General features: G+C 35.4%; 1 protein-coding gene across 1 annotated transcript in view; it reads left to right on the top strand.

Moving 5' to 3' along the window:
• KCNT2 (potassium sodium-activated channel subfamily T member 2) overlaps positions 1–19,343 on the top strand; it is a 131,364-nt gene that overhangs the window by 60,722 nt on the left and 51,299 nt on the right. The window contains exons 10-13 of the mRNA XM_082052817.1: positions 11,382–11,562; positions 13,733–13,897; positions 15,436–15,572; positions 18,608–18,671. Of these exons, the coding sequence (XP_081908943.1) occupies positions 11,382–11,562; positions 13,733–13,897; positions 15,436–15,572; positions 18,608–18,671 (547 nt within the window). The remainder of the gene's footprint in view (positions 1–11,381; positions 11,563–13,732; positions 13,898–15,435; positions 15,573–18,607; positions 18,672–19,343) is intronic.

Here is a 19,343-nt window from a genome sequence, read left to right as displayed (position 1 = left end):
TGGGATTTTACCACAAACCATTATTTAACAATCAAAATTATTTTTACAATCACACCTCACACATCAGAACAGTCCTGTGAGGTTTTGGATTTCATTGATTTTTAGAAAGAGTTATATACACAGACTCATTTGAATTTCTCGCCAAACAAATTAGATTTAAAGGCTTTTCTTCAAGCAAACATTTGGTCCAAGCAGGTGGCCCAAAGAAGAAAACTCACATGGAATAATAAAAACTTCCATGACTTTCAGAAAGATCTGTAGTTACAGTAAAGTTCAGGCTTTTTCGCTCAACCAAAACATTTAATTGAGAACAACATTAGGACTCCAGTAGTGTTAACAGTGAGGAGCAGGAGAAGAATGATGATGAAATCATGGAGCTTGCTCATCAGACCAAACAAGACACAGATATTCTGAGGTGTGCAAGTCTTCTGGCTCATTGCTATTAATAGAAGAATTACTAGGTTTCCAAGCAGAAACTCAAACCATAAAGGAGCCACTTCTGTAATATATAATGTAATATATAATGTAATGTAAAATAATATAATAATGTGTTTATATAATTATTTATATAAAGGAGTTTTAAAACACAACTTCATAACGAGGAAGAAAATTTTTACAGTGAGGGGTGTAGAACACTGGGCCAGGTTGCCCAGAAAGTTAGTGGATGCCCCATTCCTGGAGACATCCCAGGCCAGGCTGGACGGGGCTCTGAGCAACCTAAGCTGGGTGAAGATGTCCCTGCTTATGGCAGGAGGGTTGCACTAAATGAGCTTTGAAGATCCCTTCCAACCCAATCTATTCTATGATTCTGTGATAATTTAAATAATATGCAATGCTGTTATTTTCATTGTTAGTTTCAATTATTGTTAAAAATACTAGAGAATGTGCTTACATTAATTTTTCAGCATCTTGAACTATTATTTAAAATATCCATCTTTAATTCATAAGAATACACACATCTACTTGAAAGGTAAAGATTAGTGCAATAATAAAATCCAAACCAAAGCAGATTACATTTTCATTTAGGTTATCACCAAGCTTTGGCATTCACTGACCTATACATATTCACCTGCAAAATGAACTCCTAATTTTAAGTGTAAACATTGTGCAATAGAAGGAGCACAACAGATCGCTATCTCTGTGTTCCTACATAATTGCAGCATTTCACAGTGGTCTTCATTTGGGCTTCTCAAAATGTTCAAGCCAGTCCATCATGTTCCACCTGTCTTCTCTTCATATCTGCGACCCTCTCTTTTTTTTCAGAAAGATTATTTAAAGCAGAGCAAGCAGATGCCATGAGAAACAGTTATTTCTCATCAGTTTGTAGCCTACATGTCTGGGTCTTCTGTTTATTCACCCTTTAGTCTTCCAAGTGCATGTTCTATTGTTTTTCTCTAGCCTGTATTTACTATTGGTCTGAGTTTCACAGCAGGATAAGCAGTGCAACAAAGACCATTCTTTCTTAATATTACTTATCTGTAAATTTCTGAGAAATTAATCTTTTTTTTATGATGCTATTAACAAGATAACTTTACAACTGGAGGAAAGTAATTTGTGTTGTCCCAAAGCAGTTGTTTTAATAAAAGCAATAAGGGTAGCAAAAGAGAGTTGCGCTCACAATGCAAACAAATGAGAAGTTGTCAAGGGGATGTAAAAATGGATGGAAGTGTAAAAAAAAAAAAAAAAAAAAAAATCCAATAAGGAGAGAACTTTCACCACCAGAACTGAAGGAAAACTAGGAGGAAAATTCCAAAATCTTGTTCCACAAAAAGCCTGTCCTAAAAGAAAGGAACTAGGAAAGGAGAACTTGTCAAGTTTTGAGTGTAAGATAGATCAAAATGAATATTTAATAATATAATAAAATTAAATCAATTTGTCACTAAAATATGCTATGACTTGAGTTAGGTTGAAAATAAAATCATGTTATCAGTAGTTTATAGACTATATCATAATGCTGTATCAGTTGTAAGGTTGTAAATCATTTAAGACTGATCCTGCCTTGAGTGTTTGTAAAATTGTATTTAATCGACTCTCTTCCTAAACATTATTTAATTCCATGACCTAGTTATATGGGAATAAAAAATTTAGTAAACTAGATATGTTACGGACAAGCTACCCAAATAGCCTGAAGCTAAAGTGTTCTACCACTGTAGATGCACACAGAGAGCTGCAGAAACTGAATAAGCTGCCATAAAGGAATATTGGTGTCTGAGATTTTCCAGGCATTGAAAGACACTACACATTTCAGTGAGATCTGGAAATGCTCTTACCATAGAAGGCTTTAGTACAGAATATATGTGAACATTAGAGAGGATTCTGTAGGGTCAGGAACTGCAGGCTTGTTTATAGCAAATAAATGTGTGTGAGAGAAAGCATACCAAGGCTGGGATGGACACAGAGCTGACTGAGCCTCCATCAGAGAAAGTCTGCTCTTGGGCCACAACTAAGGTATGCATACTGAATTATTATTACAAGTTCTTTTGCAGGCAGAGCATTTCAGGGGAGAATCTTTCCATACTGTTTTTGTTTATTCTTTCATTAAAATCTGTTACCTCACTCAGTAGAAGCAGGACACTGAATTAGAGGAGTCTTCTGCCTAATCCAATATGGATGCTGGCCATTTTTTCCATGTCGGTCCTTTTAGAAACTTCATCCAACTTGAGAATCTTTTGCCTCTTCTTACAATCTCTACCACTATCCTAAAGAGGAAAGAAACAGGATGTGGGTTAGAATTCACAGTCATAGAGGATGATTATAAAGTTAGATCTTCCTTCTCTCCAGTAGCAATCTGACCAATAATGATTACTTCCTTCAAAAAGGAGCAACTAATAAAAAAGACAAAAAGTAATGCTTCCATAGTAGGTATACCTGATCTCAGAGTTTTAAAAGATCAAGTTTAAATTTCTTGATTACTGTTGGCTTCTCTTAGCCAACCTGCTATGATTCAGGTTTTTTTTTTTTCTGACAAATCTGATGATTAAAATCCAAGTTTAGCATGATTAAAATCTGGCAAGTACATAATTTACTTCTGTAGTGGCAGTGGTACGATACCAGGCTTTGGAAATTCAATATAATTTTTTATGTGTTACCTCAAAACAAACTTAGGTTCAGACAGATATCCAAACACAGTCATTGAGCTAGGTTATGTTTTTTAAGTTTCCTTCATATTTATAGGGATTTTTATTACTTGTGCTAAGAGGATACTGTGGACTGCGTTCTGTCACTAGAAAATGAAATATATGTCTATCTGGTCATAAATCAATACCTCTGTCTTTAATTCCTATCCTGATTCTACACAGTGGGTTAGTTGCTTCTTACGCACATTTAACAAATACTCAGATAATGAATCTTTCAGTTGTTAATTCAGTTTGATCGAGGGACTGTGGGTGGTTTGCCTAACAACTGTTATACCCTGAGGAGTGTTTCAAAACCATTGTAAGAAACATTAAGCATAATGTTCCAAAGCATAATATATCGGGTGTATTAAATAAGAATTTAGCATTTGAATTTTCCAGCACAACACATATAATTTCTGAATACTATAAATGGATTACTTAGTTATTTTTTCTACAAAAGGACAGGTATGTAATATTACCTTATTCTGTAACACCCTGCAGGTGAAGAGTATCTGGTGTTTGAAGTACTGACTGCATGATTCTTTTTCTGAATAATCACTGATTCCTGTGAGCAGTCCAAAACCTCAGACCCAGCATGCTCTCATCTGAACCAGTACTGATGCACTGGAGTTGGAATGCCAAGGGTTACCTTGTTTACCATCAAAGCTCTGGGCCAGACTGAAGGCATACAAAAATACAGACAGTTCTTTGGACTGAAGTATGCACAGACGCCTTTATGGAAATACACTGAGCTGAATGCTCCCCACAGTGTGACTCTACTTGTGCAGTCTCAATGACCACAGTCGGTTTATTGCAGCTCCACTTCTTATTTCACAAAACTCAGTAGCAGAAGTAGAAAGGTTCTCACTCAGTTTCAACAAATATTTATATACAGTTGGTCATTTCATAATATCCCGTTCTGCTTATCAAGATGTTCTGCAGTTTCTGGAAGTCACATGGCTTACTAGTGGAAGTTTATTTTTATAAGTTGAGATTTTGCAAACATGAGCTGCATATAACATGCTGAACTTTGGGGAAGGAAAATGCTTATATTAGACACTATGGGTACACATTAATGATATCATCAAACACCACTATTTAGGATAACTATGCAATGTAATACAGGAAGAGGTGACCTTTCCAGCTGAAGAGAAATTCAGAATTCATTTCTGATATGTTAGGATTGTTGTGTAGTGAAAGAAAGAGTTCTGCACCCCTACCTCAGCTTTATTCAAAGTCCCACAGAGCCGAAGAGCTTGATTCAAAGCCTGGTGAAGTAATCTGAGTCCTTTCCTTCCCTACACTTGATTCTGAAAAAAATGGAAAGTGTTATATGACAACATATGCCAGCCTCTGAAAAGGAAATATCCTGGAAAAACAGAAAGATTTACATTGGACTGTCTGATGAAGAGGCATTAGAGTTACAAAAATACCTGAGATACTTGTTGTAACATTAACTTTGTCCTTGAATATTAAAAAGCCACAATGTCCACCAGTATCTTTTTTTTTTTTTTTTTTTGTCCAGTCACTGAAAACATGTTAGCATGATCTACTGTATTCATAGGATCATTTGTTACCAACGAAGAATAACAAGTGTATTTCTCTACTGACTTACTTTAAAGGCAGCATAAAAACCTTCATCTTTCCAATCAGTATTTCTCCCTCATTCCTTTCACTGCCTTATATGCAATGAATCATTTGTATGTCCTGGAATTCAATTATTTCCGCAGATTTAGGCCACCTATATGGAATGAAAGGAGCAAATTGGAACTTCTCATTGTAATTCTTAAATTTGATATATGATACATGATATATTGTATCAGATTCAGTCATTTTAACATTTTGGAAATGGCATATTTACTTAAACTAGTCATTTTTTTTTCTATTTTAATGCTGTTTACAGAAAATTGATTTCCAGAAAATAAATGTTTAGAATAAAACATGTATTAGAAAAGACCTGAGAAAGCATCACAGGGTTTGAAAAAAATGGAAGCATTTGGTTTTCATCAACTTAGAACCTCAGCTTCAGGGCATTTGAACAGGATAGACATTTTATTATTGGTCAGAGTATTTTTTTATTGTCTCTTCGCTCATCCTTTGTTCTTTGCCTATTCTTCATTATTTACATAAGAACCTGAGGTTCTGCCAGAGATCATTAGGTTTCTAGGTCATGGGTAAAGTGCTCAGCAACACCTTCACCTTTTGTAGGCCAAGACTACACGGGTCAGTAGTGTCTCATAGGAAGAAGATAATTAAAATTCAGAAGACATATATTATCATTCAGAAACCAAGATGCAATATTTCCATATGTATCTGGTATAGTGAATGAAAAAAAAAAAAGCCCTTTTAATGTCATTCTTGTTATATCAGTATTCAACACAGAGTTTTGTGAGGTGTAAACTGAGTGTTTTATGATTCTATTATCTAATTCTACAAGCACTGAGAACTGCTTTTCCAATAATGTCTAGTTTTAAAATATCAGACAAAACTGCATCTGGCTCTACATTCGTGCCCTAAAGAAGACAGAACATCCCACAGAGACAACTTCCAGTAGGAAAAACTGTTTGCCTCTGTACAAAGCACGGCATTCTCCAGGTACAGCATTAGCCCTAACATCACTTCTGTTTCAAGGAATTAAGACTGGCACCAGCTTAATATTAACAACTTCGGCAAATTGTGTGCACCTTTTGCCAATTTCAAGCAGAACTTTTATGCATTTATCAGACTTCTAAGAGATAATATGTACTGCCCAGAGTGAGACTTAAGTATGAACGGTTCTATAGCCACATTTTATTTTTGGTGTAAATACTGAGGAAATTTCTTTAACCATCTTGGGTGAACTCTTCCAAATCTTTATTTCCTTAAGCAGATAGTTACAGCCACTGTAGTGGTAAAATATTTCACAAATGCCTGACCATGTATTTCCTGAAAAGTTAACATGGTCGTCGTCTTCAGTATTTCATGGTGTTTCAATTTTACCCAATGATATTTGCTACACCTGATGGTCTATCAAAAATTTTGCTGACTGATGGTTCATTCTAATTTTTCTCATAAAGAAAAAAAGGTCACTGACAGTAGCATCAGAAGATTTTTAAAATAATACAGACAGCAATTGGCAGTACAGACCAATCAAATAATTGTAATTTAATATGTAATTTGTTCCAACATCACCATATGTGGAAACTTTGAAGAGTTGTGGTGTGAAAAACTACTGGGAACACTTAATATGCAGAATTGCTATATTTCTGAGTTATTTCAGATGTAACTTCTGTATCGCATAAGCACTGAACCTGTACCACAGAATATCACTGAACCCAACAAAATTAATCCCCATTGATTTCAACATATTAATTAGCTAGTCCCTGCAGCTAGCTACTTAAAACACAACAAAGTATTTATACAAGTTGAAGCTCAAAGTTAAAGTCCAATTAAAATGCTATTAGATGCTAGCTAATTCAGAAGACAACTAAGTATCTCCAATTTTTGGCGTCAGCCTCTGGTACATTTTAGACCTCAAGAGGTTGTAACCCTAAACAATAATTTTGTCTAAAAGTAAAAAAAAAAAAAAAAGGTAGAAATCAAACATGTTTGGCAACAATGACAAATTAAAATACAAATCAATATGAAATTAACCAATATAAGATTCTGATCAAGGACAGGTAATATACAATACTTGCAAATTGCTATCAATATGCTACTGAAACATGACAATCCGACAATCTCAGGGGTTATTTTACTCCACAGCGTTTACTTCTGTACGGCATGTGGAGATAGATTATTTACAAAGAGAAGTTAGTTTTGGCACATAAAATAGTCAAACAAACAAAGATTCCTGGAATTAGAAAGACGACTTCCAGTAAAACAAAGATTGAACTCTCAAAAGTTGAAATGCTACCTAAACTAAACATGACTAGTCTTCAGAGATTACGTGTTACTATCTTCACTTTTTGTTTTTATAAGTGGAGTGGTAGCAGAGTGTTTAAAAACACACTTCTGTTCTCCATAAGCTTGTGATAAATTTTCCGATACTACTTTTGCTTTAGCAGACCTGTGGTTTGGTTTTCCGTGGCTTTTTTAAACACTAATCTACTCCATTAAACCAATTTTGTGTTACTGTAACTGCTCACTTAGATCTGCTATGAAAAGACACATTTGCTGGATTTACAGGAAACCTAAAATTGGTATAGAAGGTGCTGAGTTGGGCCCTAAGCTTTAATTAGGCAGTTTCTGTGTACTTATTATTACAGTGGTTTATTTTCTCCACATGAACAAGTTGGTGTGAGCATTGCCTTTGCTGAACATTCCTCTCCTACTTGAAATCATCATGTTTGTCCAGGGATGACCAGGTAAATTACTGATTCTTCATGGGATGAAAGAGGAGGAGGAAGCAAACAAGAATTAGGAAACAAAAATACCATTGTAAAATATCAAAACAGCTAAAAGATGAAGTCTAAGTTACCATATATTTCATTATGTCAGGAAATCACAGAATGACAGAATGTTAGGGATTGGAAGGGATCTCGAAAGATCATCCAGTCCAATCCCCCTGCCCGAGCAGGAACACCCAGATGAGGTTACACAGGAATGTGACCAAGTGGGTTTTGAATGTCTGCAGAGAAGGAGACTCCACAACCTCCCTGGGCAGCCTGTTCCAGTGCTCTGTCACCCTCACTGAGAAGAAGTTTCTTCTCAAATTTAAGTGGAGCCTTTTGTGTTCCAGTTTGAATCCATTACCCCTTGTCCTGTCACTGGTTGTCACTGAGAAGAGCCTGGCTACATCCACGTGACACTCAGCCTTTATATATCTGTAAACATTAATGAGGTCACTCCTCAGTCTCCTCCAAACTAAAGAGCCCCAGCTCCCTCAGCCTTTCCTTATAAGGGAGATGCTCCACTCCCTTCATCATCTTTGTTGCCTTATAAGAAATATGAGAAAGCAGGCAAAAATGTATGCTATCTGTACTGGTACATGCAGTATTTATGCATCTTTTATAAACAATGCTTAACACTTAATTTACAAGACAAAAAAGAACTTGATACTACTATTCATATAAAGAATTGGGTTATATTAAAAGATGTCAGTAAGTTGTGGGGAGTGGAGTAACTAATCCGTGTAGACTTGACTTCACAGACAGCCAGTAATGTTACACTGCATATACTATGTGGTGCAATCAGGTAGCCCAAATCAATAGGAACATGCTGTAGATGCTGAACAATGTTTTTTACAGACACTGGTTATGAGATTAAAGTATAATATTCTTCAGGGAAGAGTAAAAGAGGTAATATTTCATTTGGTAATTAGACTCCCATAAAGTTGTCTCTTGAAAGCCAAGTTTGTGTGCAGTTTTGTGATCTCTGGCTCTAATAAAAACAGAAGGCAGAGCAGCAAAGCACCTGGTAAAATTTAGACTTGGTAACCTAATTTTGGGTTTATCATTCCTTTGTTTTCAGGGTTAGGGCTTCAAGTACAGTTTGGTAGAACTGCAAGTAAGGTGCAAATAATTTTAAGGAAATAAATTGATTTGTTCAATGAGTTGTTAGAAGAGCCAAGTTTCTGCTTTGGCAGAGAGGAAATAGCTCTCATATCTTACTGACTTTAATACTGTTAACTAAATGTGAGAAGCTCTGGCTCATGCCCACCAAGTTCAACAAGAAACAGCTTAAATCCACAACATTTTGGATCAGGCACAAAATTATTTTGATGGCTTCAAGGAATAGGAATATATATGACTATAAGGAGTACATCTGATAAAATGAAATCTTGGTCTCGCTAAATTCAATGGCAATGTTACTGTTCACTTAGAAAAGGCTGAAATGGTTTGCAATATGTGAACTTGTTTTAGTTAAGCTAAAGTATGATTGGGTGGGCTGGCTACAGAAAGTTCATTAAAAAAATAATAATAGATAAAATAATAATAAATAAAATAATAATAAATAAAATAATAATAAATAAAATATCTCCTTCATCAAGATTTGAGATTTCCTACCAGCAAACTATCAAAAATTTTGCTAAGGTTTTACACACACACACAAAAAAAAAAAAAAAGAAGCCAACAAAAAGTGTAGAAAAAATTCTTATGCCTTAAAAATGTGAAAAAACTCCTAGGGTACCTTTTTTTTTTTTTTTTTTTTTTTTTACATTTTAATCCATCCAGTTAAATACAAAGGGTATAACTGACCCTTTTGCATATACAAACACCAAGCAATTTCACAAGCACCAGCATCAGAGAAAATACATTTCTACCAATGATAGGATCATGCACTATGCTTCAGTACAAACCCATCTGCAGAGGTTTAACACACACTGCAGTGGTGTAATAGTTCTGCTCTGTAGGAGCCATATCACTGTATATTGCTGCTTTCCTGGCCCTTATGACCTTAATTCCTGAAGTCAAGGTTATGTGAGATGTACCCACAAAAGAAAACTGAAGAGGAGAAATTGCATCAAGATGATCAGGAATAATAACAATGAAGAATTAAAAACCCATCACCATTCTGCTTTTAAATTACATATAACTTAGGTGAATAATGATATTAAAATAGCTTCTTTTTCCATACTTGGATGCCTCTACAGTATACTCCATGTCTGAGACCAGAGAAAACTTCCTTTCAGTCCTTCTGTTAATATTCTCAGGGTCAAAAATATAATTACTGTTTTTGTCAAAAAAAGGAAAAAAAATGAAAAAAAAAAAGCAGCAACTTGGGAACATAGTGAAATTATGGAAGATCTAGATTACAACTCCAGTGAAAAATGTGGGACAAATTGGGTAGAATGTAGAAAAATCAGTTCTGACTGAAGTATGAAACTTATGCAAACAACAGGGGGAAAAAAAACCCTCTATCCTTTTAAAAACATTTTTTTTAGAACATTTTGAGATGTGTGAAAACTACAAATGCTAGAACTGTGAAAAGGAAACTGGGAATTTGATCCATATGTTCTGGAAATGCCACTGCCCACAGCTAAATTATTTTTGGAGAACAGAACAGAGAACAGAAGAACAACTGTTAAAGCTGTTATAAACACAGGGTCTCCCTGGTGATGCAAAGATCTTACCTTGGTAGATATTAATGAGTGAATATTACCTTCTGGATACTATATATGAAGAAATCATCTTTGGTATGTTCTAGAATAATTACTATGGAATGTGATATTATTTATCAATTATCTCTCTAATTCTCCAAGGAGAAATCATTGCACTAACTCCAAGGGGAAAAAACACTATTCAGGGTGTTTCACACATTGATTTTCTTCATGCAGGTGAATACAATTTAAAAGCCTGAACTGACCTAAGTAATTCTGCTGTATCAGGGAAGATTGTATTTTAAGCTTGGGATGCTCTATCATAGTGTATTTTTTCAAAGTGAAATATTTTTAAAATCTGCGACATATGAAGTAGCAGTAAGACCTGTGCACAGATTCTCATACTGCTGCTCAAAACCGAAAGCACATCATGCTGATTACAAGAGAAATTACCAGTTAAACTGGGCTACCATTTACTTGTGCACAGGAGTGTGTGACTAGAAGGAATTAACTTCATTTGTTTTGCTATCTGCTACCAAGCCTTATATTTGTGTTCTGTACTTTTAGCCAGCTGAATCTTCATATCAGTTGGCATCTTCCACTGAAGGCTGACCCTGGATGCTTATTCCGCTGACAATTCGATAGTCTGCAATTCTCACATTCAGTTTATTCTAGACAGTCAGTACCTATTTGTACCAACGTCATCCTTCTAATATGCAACACGTACGCTCATAACTAGTTCATGCTAGTAACTCTTGCCACAGAAAGGGACAGAGACCACCATAAAGAGCAATAGATTTAAAGAAAGCCGTATGTACATTTTCTTGGCCATACAAGCAAACTCTCCCTGAAAAAGTTAAAACGTTTATAAAAAATTCTGAATGGTGGCAACTATACACCATCTGTTTTGTTCTGGTTTAGAAAGGAATTGCATCAATCCATGATGTTCTATATACTAGCTCTCCCTCACAACAGCCATTAAGGAAAAGCTAGCAACAAAGTAGTGACTATCATGTTGAAATAATCAAAATATGAGTTTCTATTATTACAAATGACATTTGAAAATTATATTAATAATACACTTCTGGTTTGATACTAATTTTTACTCTTTGAAAAAATGTCTTTGCTAAGTAATTTATGAATTTTGAAAATACGTAGTTCTTTGCACATATAATAATCAAACTTGAACTGACCCAAAGTACAGTTTTTATTTTTCATGTCTTTATTCATTCTTTTCTATATAGTATTTGTGGAATTCAGCATCTGGAACGAGCAGGAAACAGGCTGACTCTCTTTGACTCCCTTTATTTCTGCATAGTGACATTTTCCACTGTGGGCTTTGGGGATGTTACACCCAGGATATGGCCTTCAAAGCTGCTTGTTGTCATTATGATCTGTGTTGCTCTTGTGGTGTTGCCCATACAGGTAAATGTGGATTTTTCTTCTCTTTAGAACTGTTTTTAAAAGAAAATAATAACTGAAATAATTTATTGTTGCTATTATTATTGCATATAAAATGTCAGAAGAAATAACCATGTTCTGTAACTCCTATTCTGTTTTTTTCCTTCCTTTTTCTTTGTTCTCCTATAGTCTAGATTTTTACTAAAAACCAGAACACTAATAACAGTTTTCAAGTGCTGTTGAAAGCTTTCTGTTCCTGTCGTGTAGCACAGACCCCTTCCTTCATCCTGAGAGATGGGTTTGTTATTAATGGAGCAATTTAGAAAACAAACAAAAAAACCCAAAAACCACCAAACAACAGTAGCCAGCACTTTCTTTATGAGTATAGTATTTCCTCTGCAGGCTCTCCCTGTTTCTAATCTTGGTCTCTCCACTTCCTCTCTCACTCTTACAGCTCAGTGCTAACTTGAAAAAATCTCATTAAATCTGCAACTCAAGCAAATTGACTTCACAGCTGTGTATGGCAGTACACACACACAGAGCCAACAGCACAGGCGGGAATTTTTGATACCTACTTAAGTTTAGGATTTCTAATGGTTTCAACAGTAAAAGGCTGATTTATGAAAATCCAAGTATTTCAAGGAGTCAATCAGTTTCATTAAATTTGTACCAAACATTTCTCAGCTCATTAGGTGAGGCTTGATGACAGAAACCCTGAGATTACATAGGAAGCCCTGCCAAGTTATTAGCTGTTCCACACTTGGTGATCACCCAGACCTTCTGCCACAAAAAGGGATGTGGGGAGGCATCGTCCATGCTTATCAAAGCTCACAGCAGAGCTGCTAGACGAAGAAGCTCTGAAGGTTCTTGCACAGCTGTGGTATCCAGACTCTGCCTCTTTAACAGGGAACTGAATCTCTCTGTGAACAGGCAACACAGAAACCTCGTGAGGCTGGAAGCTCAAGCTTTCAGCATTAATTTTCTTGAAAGTATTTGAACATTTTAGTTATGCCTAAATATTTAATGGCTGCATACGCAGACACATGCACTACCAGAATTACATTCCCATTCAGTGGAAATTTAGTAAAATATATATTCTAGCAAAAACTAAAATATGCTTTGTTTAAGAAATCTGGAATTTCCTAGGAAATAGAAATTGCATCTTTCAGGTAGTTTTGATAGACACTTCAGGCATAAGAGTGCTGCAGTAAAGAACCTGGAATCTACTGCCCTTTCACATACATTTATCTATTATTAGCTACTTTATTTTATAGCTTTGTGGTGATAATGAGGTTTAATATAGTTTTCCATACACAGAATGTGGGAGGCATTCTCTCCTGAGCTTTTGTCCTGCTATGATATGCAATCAATTATTATTCATGATTCAGTCTCTCCATTAGTTGAAAAGGGGGGAGAAAAAGCAGCTATCACACAGATATATAGTTAAATTGAACCCAGTATTAAATGCATATTACTTAGAAGAAGTTTTGAAATGGTGTTTGTATGTTTGATTACACGTTACAATGGCACCGATTGTTGAATGCTCTTCAAAGGATTCAGACTAATAAAGCAATGTTTACTGTTAGCTTGGATATATTGTTCAGCTGGGAAAGGCAAATTTACTGTATTAACAGCTGCTGTGTATTTAAGTTGTATCTAAATTTATGAGACAGATAAGAGAGTATACAGAAGGTCACCTTCAGAACATCATAGAATTTCTGAGTTGTTGCCTAAACTAAGCAAAATAGTGCTTCTATCCAAGTATCTGTACTTACAGTATACATTTAATTGTGTGAAAATTTAATCTTATATTTGGGGGAAGCATTTATATCACATGGCACTGGAAAAAGAGAGGTCAGAGGTATAAAATAAATAAAGGAAATAAGGTACAGCCTCCATTCTTTTCTTGAATCTTGAGATTTACTGCAATCTCATTATATTTTAATGGATTTACCCTGCTAGTTGTGTGTGGTAGAGACTGGCTCTACGCCATGTTTTTCTATCACTCTACACTCTTCTTGTCCACTTACTAGAGAACTTTTTACAAAGAAAAAGACATTGTGGGCTAAGGGCAGCTTTTCATAGAGGCATGAGATGAATGATGCATTGTTAAGTTGATACAGTTGTTAAGCTGGTACAGTTGTGCTGCACATCAGCTTGTCTGTATTTCACTGACAATTGTCATCTCTTGCAGTTTGAACAGCTGGCGTATTTGTGGATGGAGAGACAAAAGTCCGGTGGTAACTACAGTCGACACAGAGCTCAGACAGAAAAACATGTTGTGCTGTGTGTAAGCTCTCTGAAGATTGACTTACTTATGGATTTCTTAAATGAATTCTATGCTCATCCCAGATTGCAGGTACTTAGAGTGGAAAAAAAAAAACAACAACAAAACCTCAAACCACTGATTTTTTGTAGACAGCTTCTGAAATAGTCGTTAATTTGTAACACTGAATTTGGGAATAGCTGACTGAATTGGGAATCTATAATTGCAATAAGAAGCTGAGATACAGTATGGAGACATTAATTTTAAATTGAGGTAAACAGACTAAATAGATTTAAATACTGTCTTGTTGAATTATGCCAGATCTTTCAGAAACAGATATTTTCACACAAATTCCTTATATTCTACCCCAAACTCCTCACATTATTTTTTCCTGTTGTTTTGGGACTAGATCTAAAAGTCCTCACAAGTCAATGCATCCTTTGGGTTTTGCATTTTGCTTTATTTTTTTTGTCACCATTAGGAAGATGAGATCCTTTTGAAGTTGTCGACATTAAGAAATAAATAGGCATGCTTAAAAGGACAAAGACCCTGAAAGATTACACACAAGAGATTTTTTTTAGTGTACATATATTCCCTAGCTAATGCAAACAGATGTCATATCACTTGTTTTGATCATATAAAAGCTTATTTATATGGGATAGCAATTTTGATTAATTATAATTAGCTTTGCTACAGACCATTTCTTTTATTATATCTTTATGTCTCTTACTAAGTTACCTGTGGTACCATGTTTCATTAACTAGTGCAAAAAAATCACAAAAATACAATCTACAAGTTGCTGAGCAGCAATTGACAAATCCCAAATCCAAAATACTCACCAAAATAATTAGCTAGTAAGAGGCATAAGCAAAAACACAAAGAAATCCAGTTCTTTCTGGATTCAAACACATTGAAATCCAAAATTTAGTTAACTAGCCTGAAGAACAGGTCAGGCCCTGTGATACACTGGAGACAAAGAAGAAAAGTCCTAATGCTGCTTCTGTAGCCTAAAAGAGCTTATATACATTCCCTTCACAGTTGAAATGGGAAGGTGAAAGATACAGATGGTGCACTGGATCCAATGCACCAAGCTTTCTGTAAAAGTCTGTATGCACTAAGGAAGACTTCAATGACAAGCCTCTCCTCTCATGTTCCATTTATCTTTCCTTTTCACATGTACACACAAGTATACTTCAGAGCAACCTTATTTTTCCTAACAAGGACTTTCTGTAGCACAGGAAACAAGAGTTTGGATCTGACCATTAAGGAAAAGGAAAAAAATCCATTTTGTGAAAAACTTCCTACATTTTCCAGCTAGAATGACAGAAATCTAAGTGATCTCTTAAAAAAAAAAAAAACCAAAAACATGCTCATGTGGGAGCAAAAAATTCCTAAATGGACTTTAGTTGTCACCCTGGAGTCTTTTGTGAGCAGTTGACAACTGTCCAGCCATTTTTATTAAATAACTCAACATTTTAAATATGTATTGAAATAATTTTTGTCAGTTAAATTTGGGAATTATCAGCGACATTTTTGAACATCCTGAGTCTCTGTTGACTCATTCTCTAGCAGCAGAAGATGGTAACATAAAAAAAAAATAACATGACTATTCCCCCTTATGTTTTTGACAGGACTATTATGTCGTTATTTTGTGTCCTACTGAGATGGATGCTCAGGTCCGAAGGGTGTTACAAATCCCAATGTGGTCCCAAAGAGTTATCTATCTGCAAGGCTCAGCACTAAAAGATCAAGACCTGTTGAGAGCTAAGTAGGCAAAAACTGATCAATCTTGATTTTTACTTTTGTTTCAACTCATACTGTTCTATAAATAAGTTTGACAAACAAAAGTTGTGCTACAATGAAAGCATGTGTATTTAGAAGGCAAGGCTCTTTGTGATATAATTTGTTTTTCTTAATATCTGAAATTATTAAAGGAAAATATTTGTAAATTCTTTCATTTGACCTAAATTTTCTTCACTGTCTTTACTTCTCAATTTTTAAAGGTATTGAAACAGTGTGCCTGTGATTTCTTCTGAAAAAGCAGCACTGTAAATTCCAAAACTGCTAGAATTTGTTTTTGTCCATTGAGCAAAGATGGTAAATGTGATGCTAGTTCTCCTGACGAACTGAAGGGGAAAAAAAGTAAACAAAATTAACTGTCACAGTTTGAACCCCTTGTACAGTTTTGTTTTCTTTCTAAGTTCAGCCTGGTAGTATAATCAACTCCTCTACTATACCTCCATATACTTTTCTTTCAGGACCTTCCTCTTACCACATACTTTCACTACTTCTACAAAATCCACTCTGCCAGTTAATAGTGAATGACATTAATCAAAACACTTCAGTCACAGTTGCTAACTGCACCCCACTCCCCCCACTATTGCTCAATCACTAGAAGGTGTGATGGAATTCACAGTGGAATTAATGTAGAAAGATTGTCTCTTTAAACTCTCCAAAGAGAGAGAAAGGTGATTCTTGGCAAATAACTGATTTCACTATATGTGTTGTTCTTTATAAGAATTTATTTAGCAACTAATATAGATACCTAAAATTAAGCCAATGCCTGTCTGAGTATTTGTGTCATTCAGCCTTCTTCACCCCAGGGGAGTTATTTCCAATAACTTAATCTGTGAGCAGTCTAGTGAACAGTGTTACTTTCTCAGATTTCTGCCACTGAATAAACAGTTACTGCTAAATCTGTTTAAAATTTGAAAATTCAATAAATCTTTTTTTCAGGATTAAGAATTTTCTTTTAGAGAGAGGTGTTTGGGTTGGATGTTTTTGGTTTTTTTTTCTTTCTTCTTTCTTTCTTGCTGATTTCAAGAAGGAATTCCTGTGGGGATATAGCTGGTAGCTTGTTCTACACATTAGAAGAGAAAAATTAGGCTGTTCCCTAAAGATAATCTTCCATTTCACTTATAATAACCTGGAGGTAGTCAGCTGTGGACCTGTGCTTTTTCCTGCAGCACATATAATTGAATGTACCTGTCAGAGAATAATTTTCAGCCTCTCCTGAGGGAAGAAGCATAGTGGGAATTTAATAGGACATTTAATATGAAATATAACTCCGTGCCTAAGACATTTGCTGTATTTCTTTTTAATGAGAACATAGTGTACTGAGAAGATAACAAGGCACGTGGTAAACTTCTTCTTATAAATAAACTAATGGTTACTACCACCACCACCAAAATATGCAAGTGTCTAATTATCAAAAATTATACATATGTTATACCTGAAATGCAATGTCAAAATAACATGATAAAGGTCACACCAAAAAGTAAGGGAATACCAAAAGTTGGCTGACTGCATAAGTAGTAAATAGTTTATACTGTATTTTTCTTTATATACCCTAGTACACAATTTGAATTTACACACATTATATTTGTCTTGCTTCCTTCAAGAGCTTCACTGTGCAAACTTTTGGTGTTCTCTGAACAGTGTTCATGTGCTCATCTTTAACAAAAGAAACAGAACTAATTCTGTCACAAGGAATCACATTGATACTTACACTGCTCATCAGCATACAAGTCTCATGATTTCACCCATGCTGTCCCTTCAATCTAGGATGAATTTCTCAGAAACATCTGTAAAGTAAGCCCAGTATTCTCCATCACATCCTCTCTTCAGACAGCTCTCTGCTCTGATATCTAGTGAGACTGCTTTCTACCATGATAATGTTTATATTCAGGTATTGTCACACCATTTCTTCCTGCTTCCCATGTTTGCAAATACTTTTGTTGTCCTTTGTCATGTCACTTGGAGCTTATATGAAAAGGACTGTATTTTTGTTCTATGTTTATATAATACCTAAAAGAATGGGCTCTCAGTCTCAGCCTAGGGTCCCAATTGTCTAAACTGTTACAAACAACCATCAGTTCCACTTTCTAGCAGCAGAGAAACCAAAGATTTAGGAATCTCAGGTCCCATTCCAGACTCCAGAGTTGCTGTAATGAGCAGAGAGTGCCTGTTCATTTTTCCCAGCTTCTGTCTCACTTTTTGCCTTCTCAGGAAATGCATTCTGATCATACCTGTGCCTCTTTGCCCAGAAAGTCCGCTTTTCCCAAGGAGGTCAACCAAGTCCTTATTTCTTTATTTCCATGTACTAGGACTCAGTGGAGAAGGATATAAAGATCTGAGACAAGAGAGGAAAAGGAAACTTAGATGAAACCTTGAGTCAGACAGTTTTTCTCTGCACTTCCATAACCACTCTTTTTATTACATAACCAGTCGTACCCACTAGCGAACAACTGGGCATTAAAAGTTCTCAAAGAGACCACAAACTGAAAACAGTTAATTCCTTTAATGCATACCTGCACTGAAATGTTTGTTATTTATCCCAAATGCACTATTCTAGTACATCTATCCACCTTTCTACTATCACTAGGCAAGACAAGTTTATGTTATCTGCCTCGTGTCATTCATTCTTATCAATAACAACTTGTACATGTCATACCCTTACACACTATAAGGACTAGTACTATTTATTCACCTTTTATACTCATGGCAGATAAATATTTATTGTGCAAATCAACTTGGTTTGAGGCCACTCTGCTTTTGTTACTTTGGCACAGCTTCTGGCATCAGGGAAAGAAAGTTTCCCGGAACCTAGTCAAGAAGTCCTGGTACACCATGAATTAGTGCACAAGGTGACTGCTGCTGACATTCAGATAATGCACGAGAACAGACAGACTAAACTTCCTCTGTATTCTCTTTTTATAAGCGTACAAGACTATAAACTGTGAAAGACAAGTCCACTGAACTATTTTGTTGGTATGTAACAGGCTTGTCTCTCCCCACTTCTAGAATGGATGATGCTGAAGCTTGTTTCATTCTGAGTAGCCGCTGTGAGGTGGACCGGACAGCAGCTGTAAGTTTTGAAGAAATAACTAAAAATGAGTGCGCATGCTACTTACACTTTTACTGCCCTTATTCCATCTCAGGGGCTCAGACGTCTTCTGTGAACAGAAGATTGAAATCAGCTGATTTACACAGAGACTTTGCATGTGGGATGAACTTCTTGTCTCAGTTAAGATATCAAAAAGGTTGCTATTGGATTCTATAAGGCCAGTTTTCAGAAACTTATGAAACATGATGTAGTGGCTCATTTCACATAACATACATACTTCTAATTTATTTAGAAAATAAATTACATGACCCACCTACCAAAGAAGTTAGGATTTAACAGCACATTTTATTATTTTTTTATATATGTGAATTTATACATTCTTACAGAACTTTAAAAATAAAGTACCGTAAGAATACAGTACTTTCAAAAGACAATTTTCCTGCTGAATAAAATAATTATAAAATAATTTTTTATGCATTCTCTCCTTTGTTAAGGACAACGGCAGAATACCATGTAAGCACTATCATGAAACCTTATAGATATATGGATAACTCAGTCAATAATCACTCCGAAGGGTAATACTTATCCATGTTTACTAATGGTAATACTAATATCCATGTTTGCTCTAGATATGCAAGTCAAAGAGTTATATTTAATAAATCAGAAAAGAGACATATATCAACAGATTGGTTT

This window comes from Streptopelia decaocto, assembly GCF_964273445.1.
Source record: "Streptopelia decaocto genome assembly, chromosome: 5".
NCBI classification, from domain to species: Eukaryota; Metazoa; Chordata; class Aves; order Columbiformes; family Columbidae; genus Streptopelia; species Streptopelia decaocto.
Note: the sequence above shows the minus strand (reverse complement) of the source record. Positions and strands in the feature narration are given on the sequence as shown.